Source organism: Corvus moneduloides, chromosome 28 (assembly GCF_009650955.1).
Source record: "Corvus moneduloides isolate bCorMon1 chromosome 28, bCorMon1.pri, whole genome shotgun sequence".
Lineage (NCBI taxonomy): Eukaryota > Metazoa > Chordata > Aves > Passeriformes > Corvidae > Corvus > Corvus moneduloides.
This window is the reverse complement of record NC_045503.1, coordinates 3,130,540-3,150,692: the sequence shown is the minus strand read 5'-3', so window position 1 is coordinate 3,150,692 and position 20,153 is coordinate 3,130,540. Positions and strand designations below refer to the sequence as shown.

Genomic DNA, 20,153 nt, shown 5'->3' with positions numbered 1-20,153 from the left:
TGCGCTCGGGGTAGGGGGCGGGGCGACTCGCCGGTGCGCGGCGCCATTCGGTAGGCGGAGGGAGGCGGCTGGGAGGAGCCATCTTCAGAGCGGGAAGGGGGCCGGAATGACGCCCGGAGCCGCCATCTTGATTGGGGGCAGGGCATCCGAATCAGGGCGTTGGGCGCCATCTTGGATATGGGCAAGGGGGTCCCCCCGCGTGCACATGGTGCAGCCGGGGGCCGCGGGGGCGGCTCGGCCCCGCCGCCATGTTGGGGGCGGGCAGGGAAGCCGCGCGCCGCCGCCATCCCGGGTGAGGCGCGTCCGCCTGTGCTGCCTCTCAGGGGTCGCGTAGGGCGCAGGGGCTTGTTTAAGGTAGAGGACGGAGTTAATGTCTTCAGGATAAAGATTACCAGAGGTTGAGAGAGAGAGAGAGATAGATCCTGTGAGGTAAGACGGTAAACGTACCTGCCGAGCCTCAGGTACCGTTGTGACACTGTGCTGCCCAGCCCTATGGCCCATTAGGGGCACTTCAGTGCGGAATTAGATCGGCTTGTCTCACTCTTAATGTCGGTCATTGCCTGTAGGCCCCACTTTTGCAGGGATTCATGTATATTCCAGTGATTCGGCGCTTGTTAAACCTCTGGAGGACTTGCTTTGCCAGTGCTGGGCCACCTCTGGTTAATTTCAACCGACTGCGGTGGCTTTGTGTGAGATCTCTCCGTGGCTCCCGCAGGGTGACCGGGACAAGTGTGGGGGTCTGTCCCCAACCCCGACCCTCGGGCACAGCTGGATCCTCCCCACCACTGCTCCATGGAGCCACTGCTGCCATGGATGAAACACTCTGTTTAAATACAGGCAGTTTTTGCTCGCTGGGGATTCCGGTGTCAAGTGCCCGTTTTCTGAGCCTCACTTGCCCTACCCCACGGGGATTAACTGGACAGTTTCTAGCTAATTTATAGCTCTGCCCTCAGCCAGGCTCCTCTGCCCTGCCAACCCTCCCACCCAGGGCTTTTCTGTGAGAGTGTTTGGCAGTTCTGCCAGAGCACCTCTGCTTTGGCAGCACTTGTAAAACACCTGGGCTGTGACACAGCTGTGTATGGGAGGGCTCAGAAAATTATTTTTAAAATAAGAGTGCAAAGGAAATTTGGAGTGTTATCCCTGGACAGTGTTTCTGCTTTGTGTCAGGTAACTCTGGCAGGTACAGACACGCATTTTGAATTCTCGTGTCTCTCTCAAGCGCACACTTGACATGTGAGTAGGGAAGAGAAAAAGTTAGAAGTGAAATGGTCTGTTTTCTCCAAAAACCGTGTTCCTGTGCCAGGTCCTCTGGCCAGAGCCCTCATTTCTCACTGAGGCAGTGCTCAGGGGTTTCAGTGGCTAGGATCAAACATCACCTGCCTGCCTCACTCTTCTCACCCTCTGTGAAATGCAGGAGCTTCCCTTTGCCTTGGATCTTTCCAGAAGCTGGGAGCTCTGATTCCCCAAATCTTTGGCTTACTGGGTTTCCAGTTTGGCCCCTCTGGAGTTTAAAACCAAGGAAAAGTGTGTTCTGACCTATTGCTGACGGGAACTAGACCTATCTGAAACCAGGTTATTTACTGTGTCCTGCATATGAAAGGCTCAGCTGCTGCCTCAGATAAGAGATTTACAACTTCAATGAGGCAAAGAATGGGAAAATGATGGGATTATGGGTCCACTGTAGCTGAGAGCCAGAGAGATAAAGTGATGTGATCAAAGAGAGCAGGAATTTAACTGCCAGCACAAGCTCCCTGCACTCCCTTGAACTGTGGCTGGTTTAAGGTGTATTTCCCGTGGAGGTGTTTCTTCCCAAAGCAAGGAATCCCTTGATGGTAGAGGATGCTGTGGAGACAGAATCTCTCTTTTTTTTTTTTTTTTTTTTTAATACGGGGTATTTCTGTACCCTAAAGAAGAGTACTCTGAACACCCCACAAAGACTGAAAACATTCATTAACACTCGGCACAGATCACAGGCCAGGACGGGGTCTGATTGTCTAGTGGTTGCTGACATGAGTATACGGCATGTGCAGGTATCCCAGGTGCTTTTCAGGTATCTTTGGCAGAGCAAACAAAGGTGAATGCCACCACAGGATTCCCAATTTCCAAAGGCCTTTCCTTTGCAGGTGTGGTCTGACTTAAAAGGCTCTTCAAGGTTTGTGCAAGCTCACCCTGATTTTCCACAGTTCTTGCAGTAACGATGATTGTGCAACATTTTATCAGCCATTTTCCTGCAATAGGAACAGAATTTTTTAGATGGCATCTGCTCAGGTATTATGGGACTACAAGTGACCAGTGACACTGTTGTGGTTTTCTCTGGGCCAAAGGGGAAAATGCTTTTAAGAACAAGATTACACTTGAAATGAAAACCCAGCAGGGAGCAGGACCAGCCCCTATGTGTCCTTGTGTTTGTTTTGAAAAACAAACCCAGATGAAAATAACGATATGAAAAAAAAAAAGAGGAGGGCAAAGGGAAAAAAATGAATCAGCTTCTTTTGTATGATCCTACAGCAAGCAACGTCCCACGTCCCACCCTGGTTCTGGCACTGGTTCCTCTGGCCGGGAAGGGCTCTGGGGCACACCCAGCTTGTTCCCTTTTTGAGCCCTTCCTGCATGTGTTATCTCTTGGCATTTAATTCACCAGCAGGGAAGAAAAACTCTCTGAAACAAAACGGGCCCTTTCCTGCCTTTTCCCTTTGTATTGTTACACAGCTCCACAGCCCGTGTGGGGTCACGGACACTTCTCTTTGCAACCGTGTCCTTCACAAACTGGCAAAACTCTTCCCCTTCTCCTTCCTCTTCCACCCAACGTTTCTGTCAGCGGTTTGAAAACCAGAACCCTCCTAAACAGGGCATAATTCAGGAGCCCAAACCCCTGAGTAGACCGGTGCATCCTGGATACTGCTGTCAGTGACAATTGTTTTCCTGGAAGTTCCTCTCCTGCCCCATTATTCCCAGCAAGGCCCTAAACCAGGGAACTCGCACAGATAACTGTGCTACCACTGAATCCCAAAAAAAACAGGGAGCAGGGGGTGTCTACAATCCTTCTGCTTCTCTCTGTGGCTTTTATTTATTTTCAGCCCCTCTCAGCGAACACGGCGTTTTTATTTCAAAGTGTATTGGCAGCTTCAGCAGCATCTCATGGTGCCAGAACATTCTTCTGTGCATCGTTCACGATGCCACATCACCGCTCTGGGAATGGTTAGTGAGGGGCGGGCAGAGCAGGAGCGGAATCCGAGCAGGAGCAGAATCCCTGCAGGGTTTGTCAGTCCAGCAGACACGTCCAGCTCTGACCCACGGCCTCCCCTCCTCATACCTGAGGGAAGGAACCAGGAGAGGGACCCAAAGTGCCTCTGCAGCTGGGGTGGCTGGAGGAGGAGGAGTGGGAGAGCTGGCTGTGTTTGTTCCAGCATCTGGAAGGGGTGCAGCTCATACCTGCCCAGACGTGGCTTTCCAAGCAGGACATGAGTGAGGGGAGTGTTTCTTCCATTGATCCACGAGAGTTTGGCAGCATGCAGTACTATCAAAGAATGTTCTGGTTGGTAGCTGATAAATAAATGGGTTTGGAATTGGGCTTAATGTGCTGTCAATAATAAAAAGAAATGTTTTTGGAGACTGATTTTTTACAAGGGTCTGGACAAGGGGGAATAACTCCATGATTCTGTGATTCCTAACCTGTGTATGGGCTCCCCGACTGGAGCTCTGCCACCACAGTGACGTGAGGCTTCCTGTGCAGGGCCAGAGCTGAGCAGGTGAGGGACACTCTGCAAGGCAGGAGAGCTGCACGTGGGCATGGTTTGTGTTGCCATCGCACACTCCGAGTTCCCCTTCTACGGGTATTTCATGCTGCAAGCACCTACATGAACTTCAAATTTGAAGTAGAATCACAAGAGCTCACGTTTTACATCTTTCCTTCTTTTTAATCCACGACGCAAGAGACTTCTGTATTTCTGCTATTCCCCGTCCATGTTATTTCAGCACTTCCCTGTCCCCACAGCTCCTCCCGATGCTCTGGGGTGACTCATTTCCTGTGCGGGACGAACCAGCCATTTCCTGGCTGTTCAACACAGGACTTTTCTCCCTCCTAGTCGCGGCTGGAATGGTGAAGATTAGGCTATAGTTTGAGTAATCTGTGGTTTGATTAATCTGTGGTCTGATTATACCCCCTGCAACTCATCCCAGAGCTGCTGCTCTTCCCCAGAAATCACCTGGCAGCAGCTGGGGCTTGTGGCTGCCCCTGCTCTCCTGGGCCCCAGGCTCAGTGATTTGGGCTCTGACATTAAAATCATCACTCTAACAGTGATCACTCTAACCAGCTTTAACAGTCCCATCCTTCCAGTCACTGCAAACCAGGTCTTCATTCAACCCATTTCAGCTCATAATAAACAGGGTTTTAAAAAAGGCACTAGCCTTTTTTAAGGCAAAGCCACTGATCTCACAGCACAGCTCAAAGCCAGAAATTTTGATTGATCCCCCAAGTGCTACCAAAATTGCTTATTGGCATTTGAGAAATCCAGATAATACCTGTGTTTGTGTTAGACAGAGGTTATCAGAAGGCTGCATTGGTTCCTGTATTGATTCTATGCCCATCATTCCAGTTCTCCAACCTGTGCTCCCAGTTTCCTGAGCCACTTCTTATTCCCATCCCATGCTGTGACTAACTTGGGGACAGCTTATGGAGCTCAGACATTGCCTGACCATTGGAATGTCAGCCTGAGGTGTCACAGCACTTTCAAGAAGCTTTTTACTGATAGATTTTAAATTATTTTAATCTTATTTGAATACTTGGACTCGTCAGCCTACCATAGACCTGGAGTGTTGGGGAAGAAACCCCGCACAGTAGAGATGCTGCTGGCACATGTGGAGGGCTGAGCCCTGAATAATTCATACCTGTAATGATTTATTCATGCCCAAAGCTGGATACCTCCCTGTGACTTTCCATTATCTCAAAGAGAAGGTGGGTTCCAATTCCATTCCGCTGTCCCCAGCCCGGTGCCAGCTCATGCACTGGACTCTGAGCAGGGGGCTGACATCTCTGCTCAACACAGGCAATTCCTGCCCTTCCAGTGCCACAGCCGTGGCCCCTGACACCCAAACTGAAATGTAGGGACAGGTCCTTGCACATTCTTCAGAAAGGACGGTGGGTGAGCAGGCAGGTAAAGTTCTTTTCCACAAATACACAGGGAAAGTGAGACCCTGAGGTCACAATGCAACACTTTCTGAGCATGGAAAACAGACAGGCCCTGACTCTGTGATGTGACACCACCGAGCTGAGCTCACTCTCCACGAGAAATTGCAGTGTTTCCCACTGTAAAGTTACAGATTCTGACACAGTCGATGCCACATTGCAGGATGGTTTCCTGCCCTTCCAGAAACCTTGCAGGAAAGCCTGGACAAAGAGCAGTGGCTCAGGCTCATCTTTCCTGCCTGCCATGTGATTGCAGAAAATACCATCAGGAGAGGTTTACAGGGCCACGCTCTTGAGTTCCTGACCTGGGTGAGGATTCTGCAAGACATTCAAATTCCGTCTGTCTAGAAAGGCTGAAAGATGATCCCGTGTTTCAGAGAGTCTCCAGACCCCCAGGCAACACTGCTCCTCACTGTCTGGTGTGAAATTTCCTAATTGTTTAACCTGCAATCCTGACTTTTTTTGTCCTTGAAATGGGCTCTGCATCAGCATAATTAAAAATGTCAAGCAGGCTTGAGAAACTCTCCAAGTTGCTAAAAATGAATGTGAATTTCCTCTCTGCAGCCTCACTCCGTCTCTCCCTTGCTCTGGCCTCAGCTTTCCCGAGTGCCTGGTTCCAGCCCCTCAGCATAGTTTGCATTCCACTGCCAAGAATGAACATTTATTTATACAAACAACCCTCCTTCCAAGCACATCTCCCGCCATCCCAGGGCAGGGAAGTAAACACCATTTCTGTTCTGTCCATAGCTCCAGCTCTGCATTTCCTTCTTGCTTTAGTCAGGGGTTGGTTTGCAGGGAGAGCTGACTGCCATTCTCTTGCTTTCCTGTGCCCAGCAATGGCCTGGAAAGCTCCTTCACTTCCTTACAATGATTTGGTTTTGTGACTCCCTGAGTATAGTGCCTTATCAGCCCCTCGAGGGGGCTTGCTGGCTCAGCAGCAATGTCCAGAGCTGGAACCTGGGGGGGCTCTGCAGGACTCTGAGAGTACTCAGGCCCCCGGATCTGCTTCTCTCCCAGCCCACCATCACCTGGCGTTCCCAGTCCGTTACTGGGCCGCTGTGCTGTACTGGTTCTCCCAGCAGTGCGGGTGGCACTGTGGTGGAGCTCAGAGGGAACTGGAACAGCAGCTCCCAGACGAGCAGTGCCGCAGGGCCGAGGGCAGGCAGGCGCAGCTCATGCATTATTGCTGCACCATCTCCATCGCTCACCTGCCAGGCTCTGGGATTGTTCCTGAAACCTTAGCTCTGCCCCTCTGTCCTCAGGTGTCTCCTGTTGCATCTACCATTCTAATGGATATGGCACAGATGCCAGATGACTCCAGACAGGGGAATGTCACAGTCTGAGCACAGGTTATTTAAATGAAAAAGGGCCCTGACAGAGAGACAGGCACCTGCAGAGCGCCTAGGGATGCTCCCTCCGGTGTGGAGCCTGCCTGCTGCTCGATCCCTGCTCTGAGCACAGGATTTTACTGCTAAAAATTGCAGCAACATTTGAAGAGGTGTCCACGGTATAAAGGGGGGGGGGGTGTCCCCAAGGCACCCAGATCACACAGGTGTGTGTGGCCCCCAAAGCACATGGAAGCACACAGGTGTGTGCCCCCTGGGCACACAGATCACACAGGTGTGTGTGGCCCCCAAAGCACATGGAAGCACACAGGTGTGTGCCCCCTGGGCACACAGATCACACAGGTGTATGTGCCCCCACCTCGGGCACATGGATCACACAGGTGCATACAGCCCAGTACTGCCCACGTGTTCTTCCATGATTGTGTCTGCAGCCCCCTAATCCATACTGTGGGTCCCCTGGAGCTGAGGGGGACATGAGAGACTCCAAAGGCAGAAGGAGCAAGAGGACAGGGGGGATTGCCCAAATCCTGCTCCCCCCCTCCCCAAATCCTGTGTTTTGGTGCCACACATGGCAGCTCAGGAGCCTTGGCCCCCGTGCAGCTTGTTTCCACACTGAGTCAAGAACAAAGGTGTCCAAACACAGCTGGCTCGGAGAGGATGGGGACAGCCATGCTCTGTGCCTGCCCTGAGCCCCATTGTCATCCCAGCCAAGAATGGCATCATTTCCCCAGGGCTGCAGCTCTATTAAACACAAAGCTCCAAATTATTTCCTGCTTGGATCAAAGATGTGTTTGTTCAGTGGCACTTAAGTTTAAAAGGCAGTGCTGGGGATGAATAAAACCTCCCCAGCGGCAGCTGCTGAGGCTCAATTGGTTTGTCAGTGCTGCAGTTATGCTGTGGACATCTCGTGGTTGCCGGCCCGTATGTTCCTGAAGGATGTTGTGCAGTGGAACAGTTCAGGGAATCCTTGCTCTATGACTGAGGGGCTTTTGCTTTCGTGGTGTGAAGGTTTGCTTGTGCTTCAGATGGTGAAAGCATTCAGGAATCTCACATTCTGATTCCAGACTCAAAGCCAAAGCACTCTGCATCAACTGGGTGGAAGTGTATGAGGACACACTACGGCCTGTGCACAGAACGCTGGAATTGGTGGTTTGACTGTAGACTGGGATCTGGGTGAGGAATCTGCTCCCTAAATGCCATCTCCTGGTCTGGATTGTACAGCAGGTGCTCCCTGTGACAGACAGGAGGGAAAGGAAGTATGAAATTAAGCACTAAAAGAACATGAAGGCAGGAACATGCAGCATCTGAAGTCAGGGAGAACTGAGAACATTGGTGATGCCAAAGGAACAAAAGAAACCCAATATCCTTTAGAAGTTTTTAATATTTAATTGGTGAGCTCTCCGATACCAGGGCAGTGAATGTGGTGGGCGATGACCCGAGCCCGTGCAAGGGGTGCCTCATGGGGCCCCAGCATCCCCAAAACACAGGCACAGGGGCTCCTTGTGTGCAGAACTACAGAGCTCCCTGCTCTGCACCACAGCACTGCATTCCTGGTTTTAGGTAAAACCAGCATCACCACAGCCCAAAAGAGACTCCCACTGCCTGGCAGCAGGTTTGGAAGTTGGGGATGCATCACTCCTGGTTCCCTCCTGTGCAAGTACTGTCTGCACCTTCAGCCAGAGGAGCATTTGCATGAGCTCACACACTCTCCCTGTGGAGCTAAGTTCCCTCCAAGGGGCAGTTCAGATACATTTTCAGGGCTCAAAAAATACATGACAATACTTTATTTATTGAGAAATACTTCATTCCATCCTGCAAGATGACAAGTTCCTTCTGCAGCAGGTGTAAGTCAGTTCTCAGAATCCTTCCCTCAGGGGCAGTTTCAGCTGAGGACTCCAGATCCAAACCACCCATTGGCTCTGGTTTCTCTGGAATCTGTAGAGCGGAGTTGCCTGGTTTGCTCCTCCTCCCACTCTGGGCAGGGTGTTACGGCTGCAGCTCTCCCAGATCCAAGGCCAGAGTGTGAGTTTCTTGCCCAAAGAATCATCCAGCTGTGGGGTTTTCATCCCTAGGGCTCTCAGCTCTGCTCTCAAGGAGTGGCAGACAGCAATGGGGAGCCACTCTCCAGATCCTGCTGGTCCTGGCTGCTGCCCCAGGCAGCCACTCAGAGCCCAGCAAAGCTGAGGGCTCTCAGTTCTCAGGGCAGAGAGCTTTGCTTATTGCTTCCATCCCACGCAAGGGATTGGCAGGTTGCTTGGAGTTCTCTTTCCTAACTAACACCTCTCTTCCCTCTCTCCTAGGCTGCCCTGTGCCTTGGATGAGATCCTGTCCTTGGGCAGTGCTGTGCTCTGTGGGAGGCTGCCTGCCTGACCTTGGAGCAGGTAAGGGACACAGTGGCACGTCAAAACAAGGACAGAGTAGAAAACTGAGCAGGAGCCAAGGCTCCAAAGGTGGGAGCCTGCAAGTCTTACAGGTGTCCCATGGCATCACTAGGGAGCATAAAGCAATGCATTTGCCTGTGGCCAAAATCCTGGGGTGCTGCTCAGGGGGATGTTTTGTGAGGGACAAGAACTTGGGGTTCCTTCTGTGCTCCCCATGCCAGAGAGCCAGCAGGGACTGGAAACAAGCCATCCCACAGCCCAGGAGCTTCCCCTCCCCTGCAAGGTACGTGGTTACCAACAAAATGTTTTTTCCTGTCTCCAGGAGCCATTTCCCATCACATCCCAGCAAATCTCCGTAAACACCTGGGGTGCAGCAGTGCAGTGTTAGCTAGTGCTGGTGAGACTGAGTCCTGCATCCCCAGGCTGAATCACCTCGATTTCAGGGCCTTTAGACAGGGGTAGGAAGGAGCTGAGGTGTCAGTTGCTAAAGATGGTCTGTATTGTAAAAGAACTAGGTTACGATGTCCCATTTTGAACAATTACATTTAATTACAAGTCACAGATTCACCACAATCACTATTTAATAACAAATTGCTGCCACACTCCAGCCAGAGCGTGCTGGGGAAACACGTGAGCTCTGGTCTGCGGGCAGGTGGGACAACAGGGGACAGGGTCTAGCTCAGCTCAGAGAGGGGTGGGTGCCAGGCCCCAAAACAGAGGTGAAACACAGCTGGGTGCTGTGTCCTGCTCCCAGCACTGATGGGTGGGGTTGGGTTGGGTTGGGTTGGGTTAGATTGGTTCGGTTCAGTTTAGCAGATGGTTGAAGAAACACCTTGTAGCACACGATGATTTTAGTCAAACTTCAAAAGGCTGCTCAGAAATGTAAAAAAACGGCGATAAACGCCCTGACAAATCAAACAGGATTTGCGCCCTTCCCTCGCCAAGCGGCAGCTGTTCGCTTTGGCTGTTTGGTACTGGCAGAGCAGCACCGACCGAGCCCGGCCCGGGGACTCCCTTCTCCCCGCCCTGCCGCACCGGTGCGGGCCTGGCTGCGGTGCTGCGGTTCCCGGAGGGACCGGGACCGGCGCGGCCGGGGCGAGCACCGGGGGCCGAGCGCCCCCTGCCGGTACCGGGACCGAGCGCCCTCCGCCGGTACCGGAGCCGAGCTCCCCCTGCCGGTACCGGGCGGCTCCGGGCGCGGGGGAGCACGAACAAAAGGGTGCCCGTCCCACGTCGTTCCCGGGTGATTCGGGAGCCCGGCGCGCTCAAACGCGGCAGAACCGGGCGGACCAAAGGTGCTGGTGCAGCGGGAGGTACCGGAGCCACCCCGTGCCCGGCACTTGGGGACGAACCCCGAGAACAGCGAGTGAAGCAGCGATGCTCCTGCACTGGCCTTGTGGACCCCGGTAGCTCGTGCCCAGGGTGAGGGGACAGACCACTGTCACACAAACAGCGGTGGGGGACACGGTCAATCCCCGCGGCTGGGCTGTGCCGGTAACGTCTCCGTGCTTATCTGTCACAGCTTGCACATGGACTCGTGGGGACAGTCCAGCCAGATGTCCCTGGGGCACTGGCACAGGTGTGAGGTGCCCCCGGACTGCACCTTGACACTGTGTTAGTGACGTTGCAGCATTTCCTGCCCAGGTCACAGATTTGCCCATCGCTGATTTCAGCTTTCCAGCTTCCTCCTGGGAAATACAACATGAGCTCCTATTTATAGAACTTCATGGTTTCCGATGAATTTTTTCCTTTACTCAGGCTGGTTTGGTGGCTGATCCTTGTTTGGTGGCCCTGGCAGTGCCAGCTGCCCATGGCTTTTATTAGCACTTTTCAGAGGCCTTGATTTAGTGCTCACAGTCACATCCCAGGCCAGCGGCTCTGGAACGCAGCCCCTCAGGAGCAGAGATAATTAGAACTCGGGGAAAAAGTGGTGTCTGAGTCTTGGAACAAAACAGCTCTTGTTTAAGGAATGTGGTGCAGGAGGCCAGTGTTTTCCAGCAGGGTCTGTCTCCCACTCGGAGCCAGTGCCTGCAGACAGATCCTGCCCTCCGCAGACACGCCGGGTGGGATTTTCTGGGAGCATCTCTCAAAATGGAGGCATGGTGCCCTGTAGCAAGTACAGGATGTATCCTGGGAATTGTATTTCTGCAAGCAGGTCAGGAGAGGTTGGTGGAAGGATGTGGGGAAGCAGGAAGAGAGCTGAAGAGGTGGCTCAGAAGATTTTTGTACAGGGCAGATGAGGAGAGAAACAAACATTGCAGAGAGCAGGAAAACCGATGTGCTAGGAAATGATGGATCCACCCCCCAGGCTCCTGCTAAGGAGGGTGGGACAAGCTCCATGATTTCTGGCAGCCATGAGCTGCAGCTGCTCCACTCAGCTCCCATCCTGCAGCCAGATGTGTTTGAGTGCAGCTTCAGCCTTTCCTGCCCTGATACGGCCCCGGCAATGCCCCCATGCTCTGGCAATGCCCCACGTGTGTGTTTGGGGACTGTCCCAGGTCCCCTCACCTCCAGGGAGGGTTTCCCAAGGGAGCTGGGAAGGGGGCAGGAGTCAAGTTTAAGCACAGCTGTTCTGTATCCTGTTGTTTTCCTACCAGGATTGTTGCAGTTTCCTGCACTGTCTTATCTGGAGCAGGGAAGCCAGTGCTCTCCAATTCTCTGGCTCCGTGCGTGTCCCAGGTTCTAATCTGCAAAACAAGCGTTGGAGCCCGTGAGAGGAACCAGCCAGGGCTGTCACAGGGCAATGGGACAAGGACAGAGGGGGCAAAGAGCTTTTAGTGCCTCGAAATTAGTGTCTTTATGTAGTGCTACTGTTTGCACAAGGCTGTGTCTGTTTTATGGGTTCAGGCCTTCAGCACACCTGGGAGGGGGAGAGAGGAACATCCCAGTGGTGATACTCTCAGGTGGCTGTCTGACAGACCTTACAGGAGGATAAATCTCAGAAAGTGCTGAGTTGGCTTCCCTCCCCTCCCCCCAAGGACTCAAAGGACGCACATAAAGTCTTAAAACAGAAAAAGCATTTCCGTGTTTCAGTCAGCCCAAAGTTCAGTCTCCCCTGAAGTGCTGGGGACTCCTGTGAAATTACTTGGCCACATTTTCTGGAATACAGAGGTGAAATCAGTGCCCACAACAATGAGGCCTGGAAAGCTATGTGGAGTGGGCCCTGAGAAAGCCAAACTTTGTAGATTAAAAAAAAAAAAACAACCACTTTTTTTTTTTTTCCCCATAAGTGAGCCTGAATTCACCTAACTATAGGTTTTAGCAGTAGACTGAATTCCCTATGGGTTAAAAAAAATTTAAATCCTTTACTGTACAGCTCTGGAATGTCCTGTTTTCCTGCAGAAAGGTGTGGGTCCTGTACACAGTGTCCATTATCAGATGGGAGCTTCTCCTGGAAAGAGGATTAACCCACAACATCACTCCCAGCCACACAGACACTTGAATCAGGCACAAGGCTCCAAAATAAACCTCAGCCCCAAACTCCAAGCCCAGAATTCTCCCCACAGGGATCCCAGGGTGGTTGAAAGCAGGTAAAAACTGTGGAAACGATCAAGATGGATTTTTATTATTCAAAGGGAAGACACATGTGCCAGTTCAGCCTTTGGGGGAAGGACAGTGGTCATTTTTCTCATTCAGCTGTGACTGTGAATCCAGGCTGATTCCATTTGCCATTTCTTTAGCAAAATCTCAGCTGCTGGAAGTCTGAGGGCCACAGCAGGCTGAAGGGTCTGTAGCTGAACACCAGAGCCTGTGCTGGGAACTAAATAGCAAGAGAAAAAAAAGGCTTTTTTTTTCCAAGAGATCAGGAAGAGGAAGACATGTGCCTGGAGATAAGGAGAGATAAAAGCATTCCATTTGCAGAGGCCTGTGATAGGGATCAAGATGTTCATCTGCCAAGTCAGTAATTTTGTGGCCTTACGACCATGTGGAGCTTCCGTTCCTGTTACCTTTTCCCACACTGACTGAAGGCACCAGATTGTTGGCATGGAAGTTCCTTTGAGTCTGTCTGAGTGGCTCAGCCCTTTCGGGGAATTGCATGGACTGAACTCGAAGATAAAACTCTCTTTTACTTCAGGAGGGAAAATGGTTCTCCCCCAAGTTTATGTTCGTCTTGTAGGGGCTTAGCAGGAGCAGGCTGTGAGCTGCCTGGCCTGGGGAGGTGGGAACAGGTCAAACATCTCTGGGGAGAAGCTTGGGCAGAGCCTGTTTCTGTGAGGGGTCAGGGCAGCTGAAATGGCCACTGGAGGTGATTCCCCACCCTGTTTGCTGGGATTCATCAGGAGTGAGCTCACGGGAACAGTAGATCCCATACAAGGCCTTGATTAACATCAGGAGCTCAGATTGCATTTGCTGCTTCCAAAAAGGCTTTTATTGTCTGACTTTTTGTTAAAGCAGCAGCGGATTTCGGTAAAAAATTCTCAGTAAACCCTGCCTTTGCACATTCCACGCGCTGGCACATGCAACAGCCAAGCACTCAGGCTAAAATTATCTGTGCTATCATTAGGAAGGAACATATGGATTGATGGAGCCTAAGTGCAGAAGGGAGCTGTGCTGCTGTGCTGCAGGCTCACCCCAAAGGGAGCAGTTCTTGTGCTTCCCTGTCATTCCCTGTCGGCTGGCACCTGCGAGAGGTGTGACCTGTTCTCTTTGGACAGGAGAGCCGGTGTGTTGGGCTGGTGCTGGGTGGGCACTGAGCTCACTGGACACCAAGGGCACCGGGCACAGCTTCTGCCTGGGGCCAGCACTTCTGCGGCACAGCCGTTCCTGCCCCTGTGCTGCTGGCTTAACCCTCAGTCTAACTACCACACTCCTGAGATAAATCCCTGCGGACAAGCACCGTGTTCAGGGGTTACAGAGCAGCCCTACAGCTGTCAGCTGGGATGGGCTTCTCCCGTGTTCCCCATCTCGCTGGGAGAGCAGGAGCCCTGGGGCTGGAGCTCCCGTACCTGCGCAGCGTGTGCTCACTGACAGCCAGCCAGGGCCTGTTCTCCCCGAGAGCTGTGTCCCGTTTAGGCCAGAAATGCTCAAAAGAACTGCTCAAAGAACCACTTTAGACAAGGTCCCCGTGTCCAGCGTTTTCAGCCTTGCTTCTTTTACCACCACTAATTGCAAAGCTTTTAATTAATCATGGACCGAGATGCGAACGCACGGTGTTGGCAATGGCTACACAGGGCTGCCATGGTGCTGAGGGCACATTACATGTTCCCTGTGACACAGAAACAGGGTTGACTTCCAGGCTGCTGCATGGAGCCTTCCAAACAGATGGGAGAATTTCAGATTTAGTCTCTAATACAAATACGAGTTGCATGTGCAAGTTCTTCAGTTGGGAAACTGCCTCTTGCTACTGTTTGCAAAGTCAGAGAATGTCAGGCTGAACCAGCCTCACTATTTCTGGTTCTCTCTCTGCAGATCAGCACTTGGAGACACAGAGCTTGCCAACCACGGAGTGCTGAAGGAATAGCTTGCAGAGTTCAGTTTGTAAAATTCTATTTTCAGTGTTTATATTTAGTTTCCGTTTCGTTGGTGTTGCAGAGGCTGATCCTGCAAATATTTACCCCAGTCAGGTTTTGTGTGTAGAGTTCCTGGGAGCACAGTGGGAGCTCAGCCCAGGGAGGGCACAGACCTGCAGTGGGCTGAGCATGGAGAAATTCAGTTGCATCTTCTGGTCAGGGTTTTATATACATATATATCCATATACACACATCCATGTATATAGCACACACATGTGATGATCATTTCAGGTTCTGAGAGAGAAAGGCCATTCAAAGAGTCACTTACTGATCTCCACCTGAGAGAAGGCTCAGTGAGACAGAAAGCAGCAGCATGGTGAGTGTCTGTTATGGCATAAATGATAGCACAGACAGAAAGAATGAACAAATTGATTTTTAAAAAGAATCCTGAGATGAAATTGCTGGTCTACAATTATTGCACTGTTGGGGAGGGACAGAAACAGCCCCAGGACTGCTCTTGTCTGCACATCCTCTCTCACTCATGTTCTCTCCAACACACCTTTACAGAGCAAGAGCGCCAGTGATGGAGGGTGCAGCAGTGCCAGTTCCCTTCAAGCAGATCTCTCCAAACTTGTGATCTGGGCACACAGTCACGGGACCATATGCAACCAGATCCCAGCCCTGGAATTTGTGCATAACACGGGTCCCCTGAGCAATGACAACGCTCTGCTTTGGATGTGCAGAGTCGGACACGCCTATCACTGGCACTATGGAAAGTTATGTGACAGAGGTGAAGAAGAGACTGAGGCTGTAGGAAAGATAAAGAGGTTCCTGTCTTCTGAGTCTTTGACAAGGGAAGGTAGCTTTGAGGAAAAGAGGCTCAAGCTGACCCCATTATCTTTTGAGATAGGTCAAGCAGATTCTGGGAGCACGGGGTCATGTGGCAGATCCCAAGGGTTCAGTGAGCAGACAGCTGACAGCACCTACACAAGGAATAATGAGCCCAGGGGGAGTCAAAATACCAGGAAACCCATAACATTGTACTCTGCAGCAGAGCGGAACTTCACGGTGTCTGGTGGTATAGTCCAAACTGGTGAACAGGACCTGAAGTCAGAAAGTGATGAAGACTTACAGATCATCGCTGATGAAGAGCAGCATGAGGCAGATGAAGACAACCAGGGAGACAGAATCAGCCAGGATAATGTGTCAGAGCCGTCTGCTGAGAAGTTGCAGATGCTCCACTGCCAGAATACGGCATCGCACCAGCCAACAGACCCCCAAAAAGCTGCCTCTGCCCCCACAGCAAGGCCACCCCTAACCCGTGCCTACATTCTGCAGGCTCCTGTCAGCGACCCAGAAGACCCGAGCAGGAACGTCCTGAGGCTGGGTCCTTTCACTGCTACAGGGCCCACAGCTGAAACTTCCAGAGCAAGGAGCCTCCCAGCGTCAGCAGCACCAAAGGTATGTTTCAAATCCCTTCCAGTCCGCAGCACCAAAGCCAGGGCCCAGCTTGAGGCACAGCCCTCAGTGATATTTGAGTTCCAAGCCATTGCTGATGTTCAGCAGCATCTCCAGCTGAGCTCTCCAGAGTGTGGCACACCAAGCTCCAGCTGGGATGGTGCTGAGAACGTGAATGAGGACAGTGAGACATCAGGATCCGGGCAGATACCTTGTTCTTCAGCCTTCCAGAGTCCAGACAGCAATCCACCTGGAGCCTCAAACAGAGGTAAGACAGCCTGGAGTTCTGTGTCTGCAGGGGTGTGGGGGTGTTCTATTAATCACTTTCCCAAAATATCCAAGGAGGGTGAGTTCACATCACTGCCAAGATCTGTACTGCAGCATCTTAGTAAATCTCTTGGATTTAGGGCACTGCTGTTTCTGCTCAAGGGGACTACAAAGCTCCCTGCCTAAAGGAATTGGTACTTCTGTAGGGAATGCCCTTATCTGTGGTGCCCAAAGGTGTTCTTGGCTATGCCCCAGCCCAAACAAGTTTGAATACTTTGGTCTTCCATTTTACCCAGTATCCCCACACAGTATGTTGGCTGTACTTGAGAGAGTCCCTGTGGGAAACTGGAGCCAGAGAGGTGAACTCAGGTCTCAAGAGAAAGAAACAAGAAGTAATGCAGAGAAATTTGGCTGCACCAAAGTCAGTGGTAAAACCTCCTAGTGCTGGCAGTGGCAGCAGAGCGTCAGTCCTGCATGGAAAATGCAGAACTCCACACACTGCTTTAGTCCTTACAAGAATGAAGGTTTTCCTATGTGCTGTCCTGAAGCACAGGGGCCTGGGCACATCCTTGGAAAGGGCAGAGGTTGCAGAGGGAGCGTTTGGGGTCTGCCTGGAATGTGCTTACAGCACCAGTGCTGGTCCTGGAAAGGCTATGGGGTTGTTGTTCCTTGTGGAGCCATAACCACACAAACTGCCACAGTTGGCGTTTGGGAGCAGTATTTTACTATTTTCATGACTGACATCATGTGTCCTCTGAAGGGACTGGGAATTCTTCTGGGAATATCTGTGTAGTAGCTGTTACTGCCAAGGTAACTGGCTCATGGCTCAGAGGAGGCCTCAACATTACGGATTAATGAGCTGTTCCTCTCTGCACCTGGAGCAGTCAGTACAAAACAGGCCAAAACCCCAAACCAGTGGGACAGGGATCAATCTTTCAGGATGACAACTAAGCCTGTACAAAAGAACCTGGGTGCAAAAAGGGGAATCTCTAGGTGTTGGCTTGTGAGCCCTTTTCCATCTCCCTCTCCTCAGCCCTGGACAAGTCACAGGCAAGCAGATGGAGCTTTCCAGCAATCCAAAGAATTCATTTCTCATGCTACATCGAACTAGGTAGATGTGGTATTGCCATGACAACTTGAGAGAGAGCCCAACTGGAATCCTGGCAATCCTTTAAACAAAATCATAGTACACTTCTACTCACCTGTTTGTTCTCCCTCACCGTCCACCCCAAACTTTGGTTCATGCTGTTATTTCACATTAAGAGGGAAATTTCCCTGTGGCAGTGAGCAGGGCCAGCTGCCAAGGAAGAGGGAGCAGGAAGGAGCCTGACTTTCCCTGGAGAGTTGGGCACGGTTGGGTGGTGCTGGCTTGTGGAGAACACAGATATGACCAACAATTCTAGGGGAGGGGATTAGGGAGAATCCTGTCCTTTCTGAATGGTTTCCCAAAGGCAGGTGCATCTTCTCATGTTTTACTGATCTTTGTGGGCTCCTGCTGTCCACAAAGCCGTGTCTTGTCTTTTAGATGTGCTGAAGAATCAGGAGAAAAAGAGAAACTATACCCTGGGGGACATAAAAGTGTTTGAAGAGTGGCTGAAGTTGCACCACCCCTCTGAGACGCGCAAGATCCACACGCTGCCTCCTGCAGACCTCGACCGCTACCTGGTCTCATTCTTCAGCTCCACCAAGAGACAGAATGGCATGGATTTTTCTTCCAATTCCCTAAGCTTCTTCCAGCGCAGCATCGACCGGTACCTCAAGGACCACAATTACAAGTACAACATGTTGAAAGGGGTAGAGTTCAAGGCCTCTCAGGAAGCCTGGAAATTAAAGCATTGGTACCTGTTCCAAAAGGAGAAGGAGGAAATGTGGAGTGTTGTGGAGAACATGACAGATGAAGATGTGAAAAACCTTTTTAAGAAGGGAATTTTAAGCAAGACACACCCTCAGGGCTTGTTGCACCTCATGTTCACCAACCTCATTAGGGGGTTTGGGGCAAGTACCCACCATTGGACCTACCAGCTGTGCTGGGGACAGGTGGTGCTGAGGAAGACCAAAGGAGAGGTGGAATACTTGGAGTGGAAGGATGATCTGAGCCCAGAGGGAAATGAAGGGGAGCCAAGCCCACGGCTCTTTGCCAAGCCTGAGGATCCAGAGAACTGTCCAGTTGCCAGTTACAAGGAGTATGCCAGGAGGAGGCCGCCGGACATGATGAATGATAACCACCCTCTTTACCTGTCTCCCAAGTCACTGTGCTCCATCTGGGACAAAGTGTGGTACAGCAGGAAGGCACTGACAAAAACCAAACTGGATAAGATCTTGAAAGTTGTTAACCAGGGAGTCAAAGAAGTTGTAAGGAAGACCAGGAAATAGAAGTGTCCCTTCAGCTTTGCCCCTTAAACTGCTCCAAGGCTGCTCTGAAACAGAATCCTATTGCAATATTTGGTGTAGGTTGAGAACAAACATCCTTCTGCTGGGCTTCACCTTGGCACTGAAGGAACCTACAGATCTGCAGCGCCTTGGCTTCCAGGGAAGTTCCTTTTTGTTGTTTCTGTTACTGGAATTGGTAATTCAGTGAGTTAGTAAGAATCTCCAGTTTCACATTGGCTAAACAAGTTAATGTTCTACTGTGGGGTCAGTGCTGTTACAAACAACCAGTGCTGATATGGAGAGGGCTTGGGGGTGGCAGAGCCTGGCCAGAAGCATCAGCTGCACCCACATTTTGGGGCTGAAACCCCCCACAGCTCAGCCTGGGGCACAGACCTGCGGGGAAGGATGAGTGACAACAAGGAGAGCGATGATGCTGCCGACCCAACTTTGCAGGAATGCTTCTGACAAGGTTCAGGTCATTTCCCTTAAGGAAAGATTCGTAGAATGAAGAAGCTGTGGCTGTTTTAAGAAGTTGTTTAAAGTGTCTGACAATGTTGAAAGGTTTTATGGTAAGTGGTTTCCCTGGAGTGCAAAACACAGCTCCACGAAGGCACTGGAAGGTGTGCTCAGCTCTGCTCAGCTACCCCAGCACTGTTTAGTGCCTGTTAACAGCTCAGTCAGGTTTTTGGTTGCATTGTTGACAGAGCCAAATAAAAGAACCTTTAATTCAGTCCTGTCTGTCTGTGTCTGAATGGCAGGTGATGTTTTCCTGGAACACTGGTTTGTTCCCTGCTGTGCTCAGTCTCCCCTGCTCACAGCCTGGTGGCACAGAGCTTTGGGCCCTTTGAAGCCCTATGAGCCATCTCCGTGGTATCAAACGAGGCCTTGGAGGTCAAGCTCTTTGCCAGAATTGGTCCCATTCAACCAATTTAACATCAAGAAGTAACTTAAGGACGTTTGAAGAGACATTAAAAAAGACAACTCCTCAAGTGCTGGAGGGTGTCTGCCGGCTCCCCTCGTGCTGCGGAGCACCGGTGGCATCGCCACGACAGCACGGCTGAGCAGCTCTCCCAAGGGTCCCGCCGGTCCCGGGGGACCCGGCCGCGGGCACAGCTCTGCTCCCCGCGGGGCCGGGCTTCCCTCAGCCCCGACACCACCCCGGGTCGGGCTCTTCCCTCCCCCTCGCTGGTCGCAAGGCTCGGGAACGAGCGGCTGCTGACGGGAGAAAGAGGTTGCACTATCTACCCCCTGTGACAGCACCTGGGCACCTCCCAGCTCCCTGGGGCTCCACCGGGGAAACGCCCGGTCAGCATCTGCTGAGCGGGGCCCGGGTCCGCACCGGGACCCCGCCAGCACCGGCGGAGCAGGCTCCGGATCTCAGGGGGGTCAGTACCTGGACCCCCATCAGCGCTTGCGGAGCGGACTGAGGTCCCAGCGGGTCGGTACCGGGCCCCCCATCAGCGCTCGCGGAGCAGGGTCGGTACCGGGGTCCCGGCGGGTCGGTACCGGGCCCCCATCAGCGCTCGCGGAGCAGGGTCGGTACCGGGGTCCCGGCGGGTCGGTGCCGGGCCCCCCATCAGCGCTCGCGGAGCAGGGTCGGTACCGGGGTCCCGGCGGGTCGGTACCGGGCCCCCATCAGCGCTCGCGGAGCAGGGTCGGTACCGGGGTCCCGGCGGGTCGGTACCGGGCCCCCATC

At 52.2% G+C, this 20,153-nt stretch overlaps 1 protein-coding gene across 7 annotated transcripts; it reads left to right on the top strand.

Annotated features, from left to right (window-relative positions):
* The first annotated feature begins 244 nt into the window (after nt 1-244).
* On the top strand, nt 245-19,188 carry LOC116435955 (uncharacterized protein KIAA1958 homolog). Of its 7 annotated transcripts, none has more exons than XM_032092690.1 (6): nt 245-429; nt 8,832-8,912; nt 14,654-14,738; nt 14,930-15,823; nt 15,938-16,088; nt 17,595-19,188. In XM_032092690.1, the coding sequence occupies exons 3-6, from the start codon at nt 14,736-14,738 to the stop codon at nt 18,458-18,460; spliced, it is 1,914 nt and encodes a 637-aa protein (XP_031948581.1). In that variant the 5' UTR covers nt 245-429; nt 8,832-8,912; nt 14,654-14,735; the 3' UTR covers nt 18,461-19,188. The 7 variants fall into 7 exon arrangements, with proteins under 7 accessions (XP_031948581.1, XP_031948579.1, XP_031948576.1 ...); XM_032092688.1 differs by having other exon boundaries at nt 15,926-16,088; XM_032092689.1 differs by having other exon boundaries at nt 246-429; nt 15,929-16,088.
* The last annotated feature ends 965 nt before the right edge of the window (nt 19,189-20,153 follow it).

What these genes read in the sequence shown, in the direction of transcription:
- LOC116435955 (XM_032092685.1), top strand. An exon ending in ACCTGGAGCCTCAAACAGAG is followed by an intron (nt 16,089 to 17,612) that starts GTAAGACAGCCT and finishes CTTGTCTTTTAG; the next exon opens with ATGTGCTGAAGAATCAGGAG.